Source organism: Phalacrocorax aristotelis, chromosome 1, assembly GCF_949628215.1.
Source record: "Phalacrocorax aristotelis chromosome 1, bGulAri2.1, whole genome shotgun sequence".
NCBI classification, from domain to species: domain Eukaryota; kingdom Metazoa; phylum Chordata; class Aves; order Suliformes; family Phalacrocoracidae; genus Phalacrocorax; species Phalacrocorax aristotelis.
Window position 1 is genome coordinate 168,032,945 of NC_134276.1, and position 20,355 is coordinate 168,053,299.

The following is a 20,355-nucleotide window of genomic DNA, read 5'->3' on the forward strand; positions in this document are numbered from 1 at the left end:
ACTTGTAGCAGCCTGGCTGTTCCCCAGAGCATGAAACTTCCTCCCCTTCCCTCCTCCCTGCCTTGTAGGATCTGTGCGTGTGTGTGTATGTGCTCCTTGAAAAGTGTCCAAGTGCAAACATTTTTTTCCCCTTAAATTAAACTGATATTTGAGCTATCTGCAGGTGTTTTTAGCTGGGAGTTGTACCTCAGCAGAAGGGATTATGGCTTATTTTTGCTTTGCTGATGGATCTAGGGGAACAGATCCAAGATGAATATTGGTTGAAGCCTTAGGAGTGAAATATGTGACACATTTAGATCATATAGTTCGTTCTTGTTCAGTTAAATTTAGGAGCAGTTTTAATTTCACTCACCTGAAATTATCTTCATTCAGCTATTAGATACCTGAAGGTGCACTTAACCAAGTTAGCAGCTGATCGAGGGTTTAGTCTGGTCAGTACAACTAAACTTGCTCCTTTGCTCCTTAGACTGACGTGGGCAGGTCATTTTGCTGCACGCTGGGTGGAAAGAACTGAGAGGAATTGTGAGTCAGGGCCTTCGCAGAGGGGAAGTGTGTGGGCTGATCACAGATGATTCACAACAGGGTCAGAATTATTTCTGATATCACAGCCCTTTGCTTATTTAAGGAAGCTACATTGAAGGAGGGGTGGGAGGAAACAAAGGCAGTGATGGTCGTATCCTCCTCAAATGTTGTTTAAAAAGCTGCGCAGCCTTGGGGGAGTGTATACTAATAGAATAAATAAAATTTCCTAAACGTTTTCAAGTTGGGAATGTTTTATCAGGCAGTAATTCAGCAACAATATGTACTCAGAAGCCTTTAAAATTGTCTAAACTAGATCTTCTTATGGACAAGTACCAGTGGGATGCTGTTTTAGTCTAGAACAAGCTAAGACTGCTCCTGGTTTGGAAAGAATGTGCTTTCCAGGCACAGTGATGAGTGCCATCCTCTGCCTAAGCAGTAAAAAAGGGTGTCAGAAGATTATTATTGGACCAGAATATAATATAGTACTAGAAACTGTAAACCAGCATTTCAGAAAGTGTACAATAGCCTCCCCTCCTTCTGAAAGGAAAAATTGTCCTGTTAAGAAGGTGGGATGATTCAATGTAACTAGCATAATCTTTTGTTTTCTGCTGTGCAGCAAATGAAACTTTTGTCTAGAGTTGCAAATGGTGTTTTTCAGTGAAATAAGCACATCAATTCCAAACCTTGGCAAGTTTTTTTTAATGGGTAAGATTGTAATATTTGAGAGGCTTATTTTTAATTAGAAAAATCTCTCTTTAAAAATCACTGTAATGGATTGCTGCATTGCTTCCAACAGAAAAATTTCTAAGACAGCTCAGGTGACTGTCTTTGAACAGACTGATGAAAGCAGTGCTCTTCAGCAGTGTTACATAGTACTATATGCTGAATAGGTTTGTAATATAAATCACTTCTTGCAGGTATATATAGATATCAGAGCGACATATATATTAATTGCAACAGCGATTTTGTTTTTATTTAGCAGTGAATTGATTTAGTTTTAGAAGGAATTAGGTTCTGGTGCATTAAATGACTACTACTGCAATTTCTAAGTCATTCACCTACTTGTATAAAAAGTTGTCCTTTTCTGAATACCTTCCACCCTTTGGGTTGAAATGTCGGGGTTTACTTTTTAAGGTAAGATACTTTATGTTTGGTAATTAAAACAGACCTGTTCTATGTTTTGGCCTTGTGGATAAGAAATTACTTTCTCAGAAGGCTGGTACCTTCAAATATAAACACTGTTAACTCCAACCTTGTTACGTTTGTTTGACTTTTCCTACCCCCACTCCTCAGGCATATGCTCTATGCCTTCAACTCTTAAGTTTATCTCAAGATGAACTTGGCATGACAGTTACTTCACACCCACTGCCAGGTTAAAAATAAATCTTTGTACGATTACAGACACAAATGCATTGTACTGCTTCTGTAGTGAAGACTTGATAATTCAAGAAGGAAAAAGAAAAGCAGCATTGAAGTTTAGCTCTTTTGTGGTTTAGCAGGCTGGTTTGCATCATTTGGAAGCTTCACCTTATCTTTCTTCCCTGCATTTCCTCTCTTCAGGCCTTCCTCAGTTTACTCAGTTGTGGAAGGGGACGGAGCAGGTGATGAAACAAAGTTTTGGTTGGCTATTTTAATGATAGTGTCTTTCATGGCGTGATCCAAAGCCTGATGAAGGTGACAGACTTTGGATCAAGCTAGTCAAAACTCCAAATCTGTATTTGGAAAAACATCCTGCAGACTCTTTGAATGCTGTATCTAGAAGTTAGATAAATTCTCTTAACTACAAATGACATTCCTGTCTTATCTACTGGTGCTTAAACCTGGCTCCCTACTCTCCTTTTATTGTTTGGTCAGGGAAAAGCCTGGGTTGTTGATTACGCTACAGAAAAACTGCTTCTCTTTTCATCATGCAAGTAGCCTAATAACGTTTGGGCGAAATTCTTGTTTCATTCCATAGCAAAATACATACAGTATATTGTGTGTGCATGTGACTTGGGGGGAGGATGGGTGCAGAATATTATCATAATATGACGCTGCATTTTGCATGAAGATCTCCAGAATGCCTCATTTGAGCTTTTGCCATTGTAATTCCATGTATCATTTCAGTGTTAAGCAATGCCCTAGGGTCAGGAAAACCCATAAGATGCAGCTGGTAGTTAACCTATGTGTCACTAGTCTGCACAGAGGATGTAAAACAGAACATTTCCATATGAATAAAGCCATCTGTTTTTTAACTCCCTTGCATTTAGTTCTCAGCCTTCCCCCATCACAGCCATTGCGTTGTATCTCCTTTCAGTTTCTTGTCATAACTCTGCCCAGTCACAGCCTTCATGACCCAGAGGGTCACAAAGCAAGAAAGTGTGTCTGGAGCTCACGCTGCCCAGAGCTGATGTAATGAGGAGAGAGGGCAGAGGAAACTTGAGGCTTAAGTTTGAGGGATCCTAAATAGTGCCAGATGCTGGACTGATGAGACAGCTAGTAAGACCTGTAGTAGTAGACCTGGGGAGGGGGGAAAAGGGGGCTGAATTTTTTTTAAATTTATTTTCTCTTTTCAACCTGAGGACCCTACAGATTTTCAAAGGCAGGTGTGAACCCCATGCACATTTAAAATATAACTCGTTGTACTTAGGAACATGGTTTTGGTCACGTTTTTCAGGATATGTATAGATTGTGCATGTATTATCAGGTTTCAGCAGACCACCAACTCAGAAGAGCTATTACGGATGGTCTTTTTTCCACTGTTGCCCAAATTCAACTGAGAAACAATACTACAGTGCACAACCTAATTTGGATTTTCTTTTTTGTCAGTTTAGACAGTGTTATTTTTCAACTGAAATGCCAAATTGCTAACCGTTTTTGAAAATTTTGTTTGCATGTGAACAGGGAAAATACCATACAGTGTAATGGATACTGAGTTTCAATATGGATACATTCCTGGCCATACTGGCTTGTGTGGGACCCAGATTTTAATTCTAAATAGTTTAATGAAGACCAATAAGCCTCAGCTGTGCCCTGTTGTGAGCTAGTTATAGCCTGAAAATGGTATAAGATGATCCTTCAAGTGTAAGCAGGGTTTTCCTCCTCCCTGTAAATGTTTTGAAGGTACCAGTGTTGTTTTTGATCGTTAACATTTGAAATCTCATGGTTCCCATATGTTGTTACAGTATCTCTTTGTTAGATGTTAATTTTCCTATATATAGAAAAGCGGCTACGTAGAGTAATTTTTTGTGACCATACATTTTTGTCAAAGAGGGAGATCTTCCAAAAGGTGATTTGTCGATGACTTATGAAAACTAGTATGATTTAAAAATAAGATATTAAAATTGCATTAGCTGATATAACATTTTTACTTTCTGACTCAAATATTAGCAAGAAGTTATGCAAAGCTCCCAACACCCTTGCAGATACAAGCTTTTTTTCCCCCCTTAGTTTTCTCATATGTAGTACCAGTACAATTCTTAAGGGCGTGTTATAAAAATAATGAACAACTTGTATATTATGCATACAGGAGCAACAAAGTAAAGCTCCAGCCTCAAACCAAAGGGATTAAGGCAGTCCCAGGGGAGTAAGTTGAAGCTGCAGAGAAACATAACCCAGATGGTACCCGCCTTGCCTTTTGTAATAAGGAGCAGCGCCTGGAATGTCTGCAGAGAGAACGCTGTTGTCTGTGTTGGTGCTTTGAAGGCTGTTCGCTCATGGGAAGGGGGTTTCTGTCCTCTTTGTACTCCGGCAGGATTTCCGGGACGCTGTGGCGCATGCCTCTAGGCAGCTTGGAAAGCCAGTGATTGAGGACAGAATCCTGAATCAGATCCTGTACTACCTACCTCAGCTGTACGAACTCAATCGGGACCTCCTGAGGGAACTGGAAGAGCGATTATCTCACTGGTGACTATCAATAAAAGGATACCACTCCTTTGATGTTGTTGAAATTTATCTGTGGGGCTTATATGACTCCATGTGACCACGGTTTGACTCTTGTTTGTGTTTCACGTGCCTTCTTCAATAGCAGAATTGACTTTAAAAGTACAGCAGATATTCTTCCATTTAGATGTACTTTTTGCCATTTAGATGTATGCAGAAAGGTCCAGAAGGCTTGTCAATATGTGTTTTTAGCAATCATACTTTTTTTTATTCAAAATTTCACTTCTAATTGAAAGTTCTGGTCCCTGCATGGGCATGCTAAGTGGACTGGTTTCATTAGAGGAAAAGGAGGCTGTCCTGAAAACTGGTTTGCATTTTAAAGGTAGATGAGATCTACTAACCAGACACAGCGCTGATTGACAGCCACAATCCCATTGAAGTCCATTCTCAGTTACACTGGTGGGTGGATCTAAATCAGCTGTACAAAGCCTACTGACAAAGGCACTGAAATGGTTAGAGGCTGTAATCCCAGTGCTTACTGTTAAGGGATGGAGGCTGTGTCTTGAAATTTGAAGATCTGTCTCCTCAGAAATCCAGCTTGTACTGAAGCGTTCAAATGGTTCAAGACCATTTTAAACAGACTGTGTATTAAGTGGTTATCATCTGACACTGATATGTTGAGGTGTGCCTGGTAGGGTTTTTCAGAGTAGCTACTGAGATGGATACCTATCTGCTGAACTGTAAGCTTTTTGGTCAGATCATAAACTAGCACATCTTACTATGAAAAAGAGAGATGTTTTGCTGTAGGGTTAAGGTGTACACTCTTTTTAGCTCTAATGGCTCTTTTGTTTGTTTGTTTCTAGGCTCGAACATCAAAGAATTGCTGATATATTTGTTAAAAAGGGTCCCTACTTAAAGATGTATTCAACTTACATCAAAGAATTTGATAAAAATGTTGCACTATTAGATGAACAGTGTAAGAAGAATGCAGGTTTTGCTTCAGTAGTCAAAGACTTTGAGGTACCATAGTCTTTTGTAAGATATATCCTATTTTGTGGCTTTTCAGCATTTGTGATCTTCCCTAAGACTTTGGAGATTATCCTCCAATTTATTTGGGTTTGGGGTTTTTTTTTTTGCTGTAGTCTTGGCTTGAGACTTAGTAGGGTGGAAGTGGAAAGAAGTTTGGCTACCACTGTGAGATGTGATGAACCACCTTGATTTTCAGAAGATGCAGCACTTGCTACAAATTATATCAAAGACTCAGTAACAAAAACTCTAGTTGCCTTTTTTTTTAGTTTTGTTTCCTGATCATACTATGCACTGATTAACTGTCCTATTTTAACCAGGTTGATTTCTCTACCACATCATAGGGCAGTAGCTTACTCATGGGAATGGTGTTTCATTTCAGTTGGAAACATAAAAAAAGTGAATTTTCTCATCTGCGTATTTCTAGAAGTTTCAAACCCAGCACATGCAGCAATCAGATGAAAGCTGATTCCTGTACCTATGAGCATTGCCTGATATTTACACAACTCCCTTAAAACAAATCAGAGAAGAGGTGCAAGCTCTAAGCACGTGATTCACATAAACTGTGAATTTACCTCCTGTTACACAGGCTTTGCCTTGTGTAATCCCTGCTGTGTTTGCTTATGAGTGGTTCGAAAGGCTATCCAGAGTGGACAAAGGAAGAGCTTGAGGTAGAATCTTCAAAGACAGGAAGAAGATACAAGGCCTTTTTAAGGACTTGGTGTTTCAGATGGACATTATTTTGAAAGCAAACTCAAGACAATTAACATTTTTGAAGCATGGATCTTTTAATCCTGTTTCAAGGTGTGGTTTAATTAAAACTTCTGCAGTGATGGCTGTTGTCATCTCTGCCTTTCTGCCTAATGGACACTGACAGCAGTTACAAAGGAGCATGTTGCCTTTGCCACTGGTGTTTCCTTAATTTCTGGGAATTCACCTCTCTTCCTCACAAGCAAAAGCACCTGTTTTGAATCCACAGAGTATGAGTGCTTACTGATAACTTTAAGGCATGATTAATTTTGCTTGCAGTCTTCCATATGGTGTTAAACACTGTGGTAGTCTCACCTTGTTAAGATAAAGCTTATGCAATATAATCAGTAGTTGTTTGTAGGAATATTTTCTTTTGCTGGAACCCTTGACTACCACAGAATCATTCCTTATTTTGGGTATTTCTTTCAGATGAGCCCGCGCTGTGCTAGTCTGGCCCTCAAGCACTATCTGCTCAAGCCAGTTCAGAGGATTCCCCAATACAGGCTCCTGTTGACAGGTACAGTCAAGCTCTTTGCAGGCTTAAGAAGCCAGTCTTCACACGTCCCAGGAAACTTGTTTTCAGGCGGTTGCGTCAATCTGTAAAGCATATTTATCTGACTTCAGATATGTGAAGCTTTTTTAAAAACCTGGCATGGGTTTAGAGGATTTCTTTGTTAATTTTGATTGCAGCAAGATACACAAGCGAGGTGCTAATATTCCCAACACTGTGGTGTGTTCTGTGATGGTACATTCAGTAGGGCTCGGAAAACAAGAAACCTGTGGTGGTTTTTGTTTGTTTCTGTGGTAATAGGAGCCCATAATTTCCTTAAAGCATTGGAATGCTCCTGTTTGCTTTGAGGTTTGTTTGGTTTTTTTTTTCTTTTTGGTGGCTTTTTTTTTTTTAATGAAGGAAAAAGGTAGTATGGAAAATTGGAGCTAGGAGAAGGAAGTGAAAGACATCTATGCAACTCTGAACTTTTCTGCATGGAGCTTCTCCTTTTCTTCCCCACCCAGGTGTTTTGTCTGTAAAATCCATTTTCTTTTAAAGGCAAAACACATGCTTTTAGTGTGGGTTTACTAGTAAGTGCTTAAGACTTGTTACACGGGCATTGTAGGAAGAGCTGGTTTGAGACTAGGAAATCTGGGCTCTGTGCCCTGCTCTGGCACTGGCATGTTTGGGTGACCTTGAGCAAGTCATCTCCATGATGCAGTGCTTTCTTCTTTGTAAAAGGAGGGCAATGATAGAGGCCTCCTTTGTGAATTATTTTGAGATATGTTTGTTGTAAGAGGGGGATGGCTCCTGTAAGGATTTGGAAATACTTAAGGCATTGTTTTTGAAAGCCTTTGCTTCTTGATGAGCAATTTAAAAATAGCCTCTGTTTATGTATTAACTGCAAAATAAAATGCTCTGTGACCTTTTTTTTTTGGCTCTGTAGCAGCTTCTTGGCATTTCCCCAGCAAGTACTTAGACTTCTGATGCTGTGGGAGATACAGGCTTAAGTGTTATACAGCAGTTACCAAGTTATTAATGTTGACTGTTTTCATTTTAATCATCTCATTAAGGTCGCAGGTGTTGAAAAAAAGGCGAAAAAACCCCTTATTAAATAGACTACTTTGTAGGGGGAAATCTTAGTGACTTAATTGATGAAATCAAACCATAAAATGGCATTTGGGGAGTTGCTTTATTTTAAAAGGATACTGACTTAGGGCATGGTATAGGCTTGTTATACACTCCAAAATCAGTGGGGCTTTGGATAAGTTCAAAGGTTTTAATTAAAAATGTTGAACAGAAGATCAGGTTGGAGTAAATGCCGTTGTCAATATACACAGCAAAGCGAGAGATGTCAGGGGTGAACTCACTGAAACAAAACTCGGATGTTAAAGGGGAATTCCTCGTGATCACTAACTGCCTTTGTGGCTGGGACAGGCTGATTTAGACATGAAAAAACTCTGGTGACGGGGGTTGCCGTGGGTGTCCCTGGTCTGCAGACCTTGGTATGGCTGCCCAGCTTTAAATACACCTGCAAATGCTATTGACAGGAACAGGACTGCAATGCTGGCAGCCGATTTAGAAAAGTAATTTTATCTTGTTCTATGGGAGCAATAAAAGAGGTCAGACTAAGAATTTAATTATGCTGGGGAGTGTTATTTTGGATCTGTTTAATTTTCAGTCTGTTCAATCTACCATGGATTTCTGTTGTCCTTGAGATTCTCACTCTTCCATATCTCTGTGGACAGCCCATCTGTTCTGTTACCTTCCAGCAGCTCTGTGTAATATTGAGCAACCTCTAGATAAACTTGTGCTGCAAAACCTTTGGAGAACATGTGAAACATTCGGATCTATTGTTGCAGTGGTGAGATGCAGTGATGCAGCAGCTGCCCGAGCTGAAGACGGGGAGATCTGTGGGCGAGGGAGGAGGGGGCAGTGGGTAAGAGCAGGGGAGCGAAAATAATCCAGGAAATGAAGTTGCTAGGCCTGAGTCAGCAGGGATTTCTTCCTATTAGGATGTTCTGTGTCAGTGGGACAGCTTTGTACTGGTAACCTGCTGCTACATGGTCACATCACAAGATTGTTGCTGTGCTTTGAAGTGGAGTTACTTTTGTGCTAACAAAAGAAGGAGCAGGTGGACTCATAAATCAGCCAAGGAGAGGCACAGCTCAGCTGCATTTCTGTGCAATTATACAGCTTCTCCAGTCCAGCAAGTGAACTTCCACTTTTCCACATACTGGCGTGAGCTCTGTACAGCAATATTGGATGGGTTTTAGGGGAGGTTAATTAGAGGCGTCTGATTTCTAACAGGAATGAAGGAGAGGTGACTTCTCCCAGAAACCTCTGATTTTAGATTACTTGAGACTGTACAATATGAACAGGCTCTTCATTGTTATAGGATGAGCCCCTCTCCTCTTTTTCTCAACATAAGGTTTGCAGAGAGAGAGTCTTTTATTATTCTTAACTAGGGTATAGTGAGAGGAGGCTGAGGGGGGTGAAAAATAAGCCTTTGAACACACTGCTCCTTTGCAGGTTGGAAGTAGAGTTGTCAGACTTGAGGCCAATTATGTGTTGTGGAACGATTGCTTTGAGTTTAACTTAATTAAATTAGACAACCTGAGACAAAAAGTAGTTAATGAAGCAGAAGAGAATTTTTAGTAGGAGAAGTGATAGTTGCTGCCCCCCCAGCAAGAAGCAAGAGAGAATTGCTGGCTGCTGTCAGGTAGGAGCAGGGCACAAGGAAATTTTGTTCATTACAGAAACAGTACTTGTGTGCTTTTGTGTTGATTTTTGTTGTGTTTTGGGATATCCAGCCGAGTTATGAATTTTAATTTCTAAGTCTGCCTTTCTGAAGGTATGCTTAAGGTCTTCTCAGTCTAAACAACAAAGCACATTTCAGAGGGGAAAATATTTTTGGCAAAGACAGATACCATTCCGGCTTAATATTTGACTCCTGTATTTATTTTATCTAGGAATATTTTTGCTAAATTTTCACTGTAACGTTATTCATGTCTGTGAAATCAGCTTGTCTGCATAGTTTAAGCCAGTACCTCGAGAAAGTAGTTGCAAGCACAGAATTTCCAGTGTGTATTCACAGAAGAGACTAAAAATATCTGTTCTGAAGCTGAGCCTTAGCTACAAACTGAGGTCCACTTACCAGATATACATAGAATTAAGATGAAAATTATGTATTTATCACTTGAAAGATTTTACAGTTGCAAGTTTTATTGGCTGCTTCAGTCTTGTAAGGCAAAAGCCACCTTCCTTTTTAAATACAGGATTTAAAATTAATGCAGTTATGTTAAAATCTCTAATTTTCCCTCTTCTATTCACTGATTATAGGATTTAACATGCTAGAATATAACCCTCCAAAAAAATATTTGAGTGATGTAAAGTGTTGTTTTGGGGAACACGTCATAAAACATGAATATGCCAAGAAACTGTTCCCATGTTGGGTCTCTGTTTTTAAGTTTCCAGCGCAGTTACTTTGGATGTTAAATTGGATGTCTCCGTGTACCAGGGACTGCTTCTTAGAGTGCCATCAGTACATTTTCAGTGCATTATACCCACCTCACCTCATGTTCCCAACCCACAGAGGTGTGTGTGTGGTTGGCAGCTTTAAGATGCTGGTATTTCTGTACAAGCTGTAAGGACTCATTTTGATCTTAAAGGTCTTTTTTCCAACCTAAATGATTCTATGATTTATATTATTCTATTCTATTCTATATATATTATTCTATTATTTATACTGGGAGGTTCCCACTGGAGTCCTCCTCACTGGCCCCAGTGAAGATCACATTGCAATTGTAAAGCTTTAACTTGTTTGCTTTATGGGGGAGTCCCAAGAGTGCTCTGCCTGGGCAGCATTGGCACAGCTCTGACTTGAGAGAGCACCCATTAGCAGGCAGGGTGGGAGGGGACGGGATGGGGATGACAGCTGCTCTTCTATGTGTGACTTAAGTTCCTCTAGGTTAAAGCAAGTTAAAACCAATGTGGACCCTTCTCCATTCCTTTCAAAATACCTTCTGATTTTTTTTCCCCTCTCACATCAGCTTAATACCAGTGTAACCTAAACAGAAGTACGATAAGTTTTGTTTTTAATGGAATATATGTCCACCTAAATATTGCACTGGAATGCCTGGTAGCTACTACAGCACAAGACCTTAAGGGATGTGAAGGATCCAATATTTTTGGAGTGTAGTGGGGGAGAGGTTTTGGTGCCATGTCAGACTTGTCTTAAAGGATCACACGTTGACCAGCACCTGATAATGATCAGACAAAACTTGGAGGACAGCAGAAAGCTGTGGGTGTTCCTGTGGCCCAGCCAGACCTCCCAGCACTCCCTTCCCCCTTCCCTGCAAGAGACCTCAGCCAGTTCCTATTCCTTCACCCCAACCTGCTCTTCATACCTCTCTTTTGGATCCTCCCTTAGGTCTTTGCCAAAAATAAAATTTCAGTGCCAAATGTTTTTCTTCCTGTAGTTCTGTTGTCCTCAAAGCTTTCATTAACCGTGACAAGATTTCTCACTCTTTGTAGCATTTTTACTGCAGAAACATGTTTCATAATTTCCCCCCTCTTTTTTTTTTTTTTTTTTTTATTTTGCATAAGGAAAAGATTATAATACACTGAGCTGTCTCTGAGGGGCACGCATGAAGCAAGACATCTTATGAAGGCAGGAACAATTGGCTCCTGATCCTTCTTGAGTAAAAGGATGAATTTGGGTAGGGCAAGCATATGGGAGTTGAATTATTTCACTCCTACATGAAACTTGTACAACTGCAAAGCTAAAATTGAACACGTGTTAGAGCATATATGATTAGTTTTCAGCAGATCTGCCAGGATTTTAATACCTCATTTAAAAGGTAATTATAAATCAGTATTTATTGATATTATCAATATATTATGTATATTTACTTGAAAGTTCCTGATTTGGTTTCTTTCAATTGTAAGCAGATCAAAACTGTAGTTTGTAGAGAATAGATGGTTGACTTTTTACTGAGGATATATATTAATCTTTGACAGGATATTTTACTTTTAAGTGAACTAGACACTCGACCAGGGACTGGAAACTTGAGGGGGATGTTTTCTTGTATAGTCATACATTTGGAGTTAATTTTAGCTAAGTAAAATAGATTTTCGAATTACCAATACTTTAATGGATTGAGGGTGCCATCTCGTGGTTGAGGAACTAAATTTATAATTGAAAACCAAAAATGGCTATTTGAACATTGGGGGGGATAATATTTTTATTATCAAAAAATATTAATCATAAGCAGATCTCCTGTAATGGACTACTTTTTTTCTTAGCTCCTATAAACAAGTTATGTGCTCAGGCAAATATCTATAATCTTCAAAATTTTTTCATCAGCTTAAATGTAGAAGACTGCAAGTATGTACTTATTTTTTACTTGCTCTTTTTGTTCTGGAATAATATGTACAACATATCATTTGCCTTTGGAGAAGGCCACTGCTTCAATAACCTTCTCTTCCCTGAGCAAGATATCATGATATACTTTCATTATGGAAATGTTAGTTTTCTTTTTGTTATTGCTTTGACAGATTTAAAAGATTTAGTAGCAGATCTTTGTGGCATAGGTCTGCTGAAATGCAGATTTCCAGAAAAAGGTGGGTTTTACTACTTTCTGGTGCTGTTTATTTCTTTAACAAAACTATCTCTGTATTTTTTTATACAGATTATTTAAAGAATCTTTTAGAAGAATCTGCAGACTATAGGGATACTCAAGGTAAATGTCTCTTTAGATTAAAGAAATAACAGTTTATGTACATAGGATAATGTTTCTAAATTTTAAATGTATGTGAAACGCTAAGTCAGTAATAGAAGTGTTTTTCTATTTAGTTCTAAGTTTCTCAGCAGAGATACTGAAAGATTGCAAACTTGTGTTTCAAAGTTTGGAGTTGACAGTGGTATCAGCTCACTCTTGAGTAGAAATCAAGAGATAAGAGTGAAGTTCCACCGGCAGCTTAAGCAGATATTTTGGGCACTGCTATTGAAGGAGACAGTCCTTGCATCTGTAGACCGTTCATGGTAGGCAGTCTGGTCTACCAGCTGCTCTCCCCCAGCTATGAGTCTTTCTGGCCTCCTCTCTCTTTGTGCCAGGACAAGTGTTCATATGGCAGGAGCGAACAAGATCAAGGAGCTGCTCTGGGATATCTTTAATATGAGGAGTTCTCCAGTTTGACTTGTCACAAGTTGCACAAACACGAGTGACTTCCACAAGTTTGCTTGCATTTGGGAGGAAAGTAGATAAGAGGAAATGAGAAGCAATAGTTGGTGATAGAAAAGGACAGGATTACATGCTTCATGGTAGTTTGGAATTAAGCTGGTTCAATTTGTGTGTAACAATGCAGGGCACATTCAGACTGTTTCCTTCTTCCATGTGTGTGCCTCAGCAGTACTAAAAATGCTCCCAGTTGATGTTTCCATTTCATTTGCATGAACCCCTGTCACTTATTTCAGCCTCTTCAGTGACATTTGTGCAAGCCCATTATCTTTAGGATGGTTGTGCAGATGCAGTTGATTGGACTGCAGTAAATGAGTGCCTTAAATGCACTGAGCCACATTTGCTTTCTTACAGCTTTTTCCGCTGATACAGTACTGTAAAATTTATGAGTAAACATTTTCTTAGGACATTTAGACATATTTGTTCAAGTATATTGAAAATATAAGCCGAAAATATTCTAAATGATGACTCTTTAAGAGACAGAAAAGCTTGCCTTGCACTTCTTATGGCTGTGAACAAACTAATGCTTGCACTGCACATTAAATAATTGACCACTTGAAAAGTGAGCAACTTAGATATGTATTTTACTTCACATTTTCTTGTGATTTCTCCAGCTTCTGTGTTTTTTGTAGTTGTACCTTCCACAGTATTTTTCTCTCCCATCATACATCAAAGATAAAAGCAGAAGCTTAGTTGTGACAATAACAGTCTTTATTTTATGCATTAGACTTGTTTGATAGTCTATCTCTGAAACTGGATAAGAAAAGAAAATCTAATCTTTACTCACCAAGATCTTTCTTGCGATAATTAAGTTTAACTTAGTTCTGACTTCGCTTAGTTGTTAAATTCCATTGCGGGGGCTGGGGGACACTAGGTTTGGTTACTATTAGTGTTCTTGGAAAAAAACCCAAACAACACAATTCTTCCTGATGACCTTCATTTAAATACATAACTCCAGCTAAGTGGTATAAGAGTTAGAATGCTCTTCCCTGCCAAAAACCACTTTGTTAATGGACTTTGACCCTATAGATTATTTTATGCTATTTAGATTCCTTTAGTCTTGGCTCCATAAGTAGCCCTGAGATCATGGAACTTTCCCTTCAATAACCAGCAAATTTCCTCTAACATTCTTCAATCTTTCTTGAATTCAATGAGTAAAATTTAAGTGTTTAATCGATATAATAGGTGATACATGAAGGAAAGTATAACCAAAAACAAAAAAAAGTGTTCATTCCTGTCTTCATGAATTTAGCTAAATTTCCCTTAATTTTCTTTTAAATGGATGGGCACTGGGGGTGTTTTGGCTGGAGCAGCTCCAACGTTTCCTAGTAGACCACCAGCTATTTTTCAGCAAACTCAGCTGACATCATGATATCTACATCTAAACTTTAAATTTTGATCAAATGTTTTAAAGTGAGGAACTTGGGGGGAGGGGACACACTGGCAATGCTAATGCCATCGCACACAATGGGGGAATAAGACAGGACAACCTGAGCAGTGATAAAGGCGCCATAGCGGCCTCATGCGACGGCAACCAGGAGACCATCCACCTCAAGGGTTTGCATGGCTATAGTGGGTCCTTGTAAGCCCCTCTGGGGAAACCTGTGTGCTCAATTACCTTTCTGAAATGGCTGTACACCAACACACGCAGCATGGGGAATAAACAGGAGGAACTAGAGATCTGTGTGCGGTCGCAGGGCCATGATCTCATTACAGTCACAGAGATATGGTGGGATAGCTTGCATGACTGGAATGTGGTCATGGATGGCTACAGGCTTTTCAGGAAAGACAGACCAGCAAGGCGAGGTGGCGGAGTTGCTCTTTATGTGAGGGAGCAAATGGAATATATCGAGCTCTGCCTAGGGTTGGAAGGAGAACAAGTTGAGAGCTTGTGGGTAAAAATTAAGGGACAGCCAAATATGGGTGACACTGTTGTGGGCATTTGCTACAGGCCACCTGATCAAGAAGAGGAAGTTGATGAAGCCTTCTACAGACAGCTGGAAGTAGCAGGCCCCTGGTCCTCATGGGGGACTTCAACCACCCTGATATTTGCTGGAAAAGCAACACGGCAAGCCATGCACGATCCAGAAGGTTCCTGCAGAGCATCAAGGACAACTTGCTGATGCAGGTGGTGGAGGAGCCAACGAGGCAAGATGTGCTGCTTGACCTTATCCTGACAGACAAGGAAGGGCTGGTTGAGGATGTGAGAGTTGGGGGTAGCCTTGGCTGCAGTGACCATGAGATGGTTGAGTTTAGGATACTGTGAGGTAGAAGCAGGGCTATGAGTCGGGTTACAACCTTAGACTTCAAGAGGGCCAACTTTGGCCTCTTCAAAGACCTGCTAAGAAGAATCCCATAGGCTAGGGCCCTGGAAGGCAGGGGTGTCCAAGAGAGCTGGACAGTATTCAAGGACCACTGCCTCCAAGCTCAAGATTGGTGCATCCCTAGGAGGAAGTCAGGCGAGGATCCAGGAGACCCACATGGACGAGCAAAGAGGTCCTAGAGAAACTCAAATGGAAGAGGGAAGTTCACAGTATGTGGAAAAAGGGACTGGCCACTTGGGAGGAATATAGGAATGTTGTTTAAAACTGGCAAGGTATGTCAAAGATAACAAGAAGGGCTTCTTAAAATACATCAGTAGTAAAAGGAAGACTGGGGATATAGTGGGGCCACTGCTGAACAAGGAAGGGGCCCTGGTGACACAGGATGCAGAGAAGGCGGAGTTACTGAATGCCGCCTTTGCATCGGTCTTTATTGCTAAGGCTGGCCCTCAGGCATCTCAGCCTCCAGAGGAGAGAGGAGAAATCTAGAGAAAGGAAGACTTACCATCAGTTGAGAAGGACTGGGTCAGAGATCACCTATGCAAACTGGATCTTCACAAATGCATGGGCCCTGATGGGATGCACCCACGAGTGCTGAGGGAGCTGGCGGGTGTTCTTGCTGAGCCACTCTCCATCTTTGAAAGGTCGTGGAGGGCAGGAGAGGTGCCCGAGGACTGGAGGAAACCAAACATCACTCCAATCTTCAAAAAGGGCAAGAAGGACCACCTGGGAAACTATAGGCCAGTCAGCCTCACCTCTGTCCTTGAAAAGGAGATGGAGCTGTTCATCCTGGAGGTCATCTCTAGGCATGTAGAGGAAAAGGAGGCTATCAGAAACAGTCAACACGGATTCACAAAGTGAAGACCATGCTTGACCAACCTGACAGCCTTCTATGATGGCATGACTGGCTGGGTCGATGAAGGGACAGCAGGGGATGTTGTCTATCTTGACTTCAGTAAGGCATTCGACACTGTCTCCCATAGCATCCTCACAGGCAAGCTAAGGAAGCGTGGGCTGGATGAGTGGACACTGAGGTGGATTGGTAACTGGCTCAACAACAGAACTTAGAGGGTCGTGATCAATGGTGCAGAGTCTGGTTGGAGGCCTGTAACTAGTGGTGTTCCCCAGGGGTCTGTGCTGGGTCCAGTCCTGTTTAATATATTCATCAATGACCTGGATGATGGGATAGGGTGTAACCTCAGCAAGTTCGCTGATGATACCAGGCTGGGAGGAGTGGCTGATACACCAGAAGGCTGTGCTGCCATCCAACAAGACCTGGACAGGCTGGAGAGCTGGGCCGAAATTCATGAAATTGAACAAGAGCAAGTGCAAGGTCCTGCACCTGGGGAGGAACATACACCAGTACAGGCTGGGGGCTGAACTACTGGAAAGTGACTCTGTTGAGAAGGACCTGGGAGTGCTGGTGGACAACAAGTTGACCATGAGCTAGCACTGTGCCCTTGTGGTCAAGAAGGCCAACAATATTCTGGGGTGCATTAAAAGGAATGTGGCCAGCAGGTCGAGAGAGGTTATCCTCCCCCTCTGCTCTGCCTTACTGAGACCACATTTGGAGTACTGTGTCCAGTTTTGGACCCCCCAGTTTAAGAAGGATGCAGAACTGCTTGAGTAAGCCCAGCGGAGAGCTACCAGGATGATCAGGGGACTGAGCATCTCCCTTATGAGGAAAGGCTGAGATACTTGGGTTTGTTTAGCCTGCAGAAGAGAAAACTGAGGGGGGATTTCATCAATACCTATCAATATCTAAAGGGTGGGTGTCAGGATGATGGGACTAGGCTCTTTTCCACAGTGCCCAATGACAGGACAAGGGGTAATGGGCACAGCCTGGAACACAGGAAGTTCCACTTAAAGATGAGAAAAACCTTCTTTCCTGTGAGGGTGACAGAGCAGTGGAACAGGCTGCCCAGGGAGGTTGTGGAGTCTCCTTCCCTGGAGACATTCAAAACCCGTCTGGACGCATTCCTGTGCCCCCTGCTCTAGGTGTCCCTGCTGAAGCAGAGCGGGTGGACAATATGATCTCCAGAGGTCCCTTCCAACCCCTGCCTTCTGTGATTCTGTGATATGTGCTATGCCTTCTAACTGACTCCTGTGCTTGCATTGCCTTGGTTCATGAAAATCTTGAACAAAAATTCTCCTTAGTTTGACTGAAGGGGAGCTGCTTTTTCCACACGTCAGTTTAGTTTCTTACAGGGCTTCATGACCTGAACCATTCAGTTCAGAAAGCTGTATCTTTTAAGATGCTTTCTTTCTGAATATGAACTCAACAATAAGGGAAGCATATACGCTCTAGACTACTAATGTTGTAACAATTATCTGGAAAAAAACCCCAAGGCTTTGATTTTACTTGGTTTGGTAGGCTTCTCTGTGAACTTTATATTTCCTTTACTTGAAGTGCCTGACTGCACTTCAGTTACTCAGAAGATGTGAAATGCTTTGGAGACTACATTTTATCAGAGCAGTTGTTCTAGCTTTCAGCTAAATTAGTATTTTTTCCCCTACTTAAGTAAATTACAAGTTTTTGGATAAGATCCTTGGAGGGGTTCTATCTCATATATGCTTATTGTTCAGTAATTTACCTAATGCTTTTATGTAACCTCTTTTTGCAGTTACACCTTAGCATATATTACAGTGAAGTTGCTAGTTGTTAAATATCAGTACTTAATGAAGTCCCTCGTCTTTGGCAACTCTAATCTTTTAGAGATTTTTTTTATTCTGGCATTAAAAGTTTAAAATTTAGAAATGTGAACTTTATATTGTTATCTTGAGGTGCAACAAAACTAAAGACAAAAGAAGGAAATCACAAAAGATGTGGATAATTTTTCTAGGTAGCCTTCCATGACTGGCACTGGAGGCAGTTCTGTAAAATTGAAAAAACTTAATCTCTACATGGTCTCAGTTAAAATGGTGTTAACTTTTCTTCTGTAAGTAGAGACATTAAAATTAAAGTAATTCTTTGTGTGAGAAACCAGAATTTAATTTTGCTTATGGACGTTTTAATTAGCTGTAAGAAATGATTGAAACTTATTTGAAGCAATGACTTGCTAGGGCAGACTTATTAAACCATGATCCAAAGTCTCTGGGATCTATGGGATGTGCTCATGAATGCAGTGACTGTACAATCAGGTCCTTGAATCTTGGCATGATGTGGGAGGGCAATGTTGTATCTGTGCTTACCATAATACCAATGCTAACTAGTCTGTATAACCAAAACATCATTTCTTCATTCTTCAGATGCTCTAGCTGTTGTCATAGAAGTTGCAAACCATGCTAATGACATCATGAAGCAGGGAGTAAGTATTTTGACTTATAAAACTGGATGATTAAAGCTTTTTTTTTTTTTTTTAAATGAAGGGGCAATTACTTACCTTTTGCTTTTTCTCCCTGTAGGATAATTTTCAGAAACTCATGCAGATTCAGTACAGTTTAAATGGACACCATGAGATTGTACAGCCAGGAAGGGTAGGTCCTCCAGATGGCATTCAGCAGACTGCAGTGAAATCAGTGATTCAGCACAGATGATATGCAAGCAAAATACTGAAGCTGGCATATACTGAGAAGAAAAATGGGCCATCGCTTAATTATTCAGTTCGAACAGTCAGATGAATACTGCCTCTCCATATGTGTGCTGTTTTTATTTTTTAGACATTTATCTGATGAAAACTTAACGATTTTTAGAATATGATTCTTTGCCAGATCTTGCAGGCAGCTTTTTCCCTCAAGCTTAACCTTGTTTTTGTCTGGGTTTCAAGTGTAGTGTGGAAAACTGTAATGCAGCTATTCACACTCACTTTTAGAGAAAGGGAACCTTGAATCCCAAAACTTCTGCAGCACTTCTTGTGTAGTAATAATAATAATAATGATGATGATGAAAAAGTAAGCTCATTTGAATGCCTTGTGCCCTGAAAAGCTAGGTTTTGAATTGCTTGTTTTAATTTGCTAGGTCTTTCTGAAAGAGGGAACACTGATGAAGCTGTCCCGGAAGGTCATGCAGCCACGAATGTTCTTTCTGGTAAGATGCTGTTTATGTTGCTGTGTGCCTAACAGTAGTGTAATTTTCAGTGGTTGAAACATGACCCTGCAAACATAAGTAACTAATAACTTCAGGTAGTGAAAAAAAAATTACCAATTTTTGCTGTTCTACTTGCTCAGTTCTAATTTAGAGAGAGCATATGTTGCATATGCACGAATTTTAATAGAAAACCCTTTCTCACTAAAATGTACTGTTTTGAGCAATGCTTACTTAAAACTTGAGTGCTTTTATGAGAAGACGTTATCTGTGGTAGTGCAAAAACTAGAACAGTTACTCCATCCCAGTTAGCCGTACCAGCTCTTAAAACCTACAACTCCGCTGCTGCTATTGCGCCCTTCCCTGCCTCCCTCCCTCGTCGTCTCTCCTTCTTCCACATAAGCCCACTTGCATCCTGAGCAGACCACTGGGCTGGAAGTTAAGTGCTGCATTCTCTTCCTGTCTGTTTTGTTTTGAAACTTCTGTGCTTCTCTGAAGTTTCTGTTTTCACTCAAACCTTTTGTTTATCTCTCCTATTTAGGTAGTAAGCCAACTGTTGCTGTGTGTAATTTGTGGCACTATTGGTTCACAGTCCTGGCTGAAATCTTGTCTTGTAGTTACTGTAGTACAAATAAATATTTCCCTAGGTAGTCACAGAGTATATATTCTAAGCTTGCAAGTGCCTGTATTATGTTCTGGAGATGAATTTGTAGCATGTAAAGCACCGAGTTTACCTTAACTGATATCATCTATGGTTATCTCAAAAATCTGGTGCTGTCTCAAGCTGGACTTTCCAAATCAGATGTTGCTAATCTGAGTAGCTCTAGCTCAGATTTTCTTCTGTTTTTTGTTTTTTTTTTTTAGGGTGGTGGGCTGTTTTGGGTTTTGGTGGGTTGTTTCTGGGTTTGTCTGTTCTTCTTATTAGGTATAAAAAGTGCACACTAGTGTTTATACCTTTAGACAATGAAGCAGTAATTTTTCCATTGATCATGTTGTGAAGATTAGTAAGGCTCAGGAAACATTTGGTTATTTTGCAAAGAACCTCATGGCAAAAACTTACAAGACAGTTCATTTTTCTGGTCTGTGTTTGTGTGCAGTAAATGAAGTTTGGATCCATGT

General features: G+C 40.5%; 1 protein-coding gene across 1 annotated transcript in view; it reads left to right on the top strand.

Annotated features, from left to right (window-relative positions):
* The window catches only part of FGD6 (FYVE, RhoGEF and PH domain containing 6), an 80,394-nt gene that overhangs the window by 39,680 nt on the left and 20,359 nt on the right, over nt 1-20,355 (top strand). Inside the window, exons 6-12 of the mRNA XM_075080624.1 lie at nt 4,256-4,407; nt 5,247-5,403; nt 6,589-6,676; nt 12,343-12,393; nt 18,462-18,520; nt 18,618-18,689; nt 19,171-19,239. Of these exons, the coding sequence (XP_074936725.1) occupies nt 4,256-4,407; nt 5,247-5,403; nt 6,589-6,676; nt 12,343-12,393; nt 18,462-18,520; nt 18,618-18,689; nt 19,171-19,239 (648 nt within the window). The remainder of the gene's footprint in view (nt 1-4,255; nt 4,408-5,246; nt 5,404-6,588; nt 6,677-12,342; nt 12,394-18,461; nt 18,521-18,617; nt 18,690-19,170; nt 19,240-20,355) is intronic.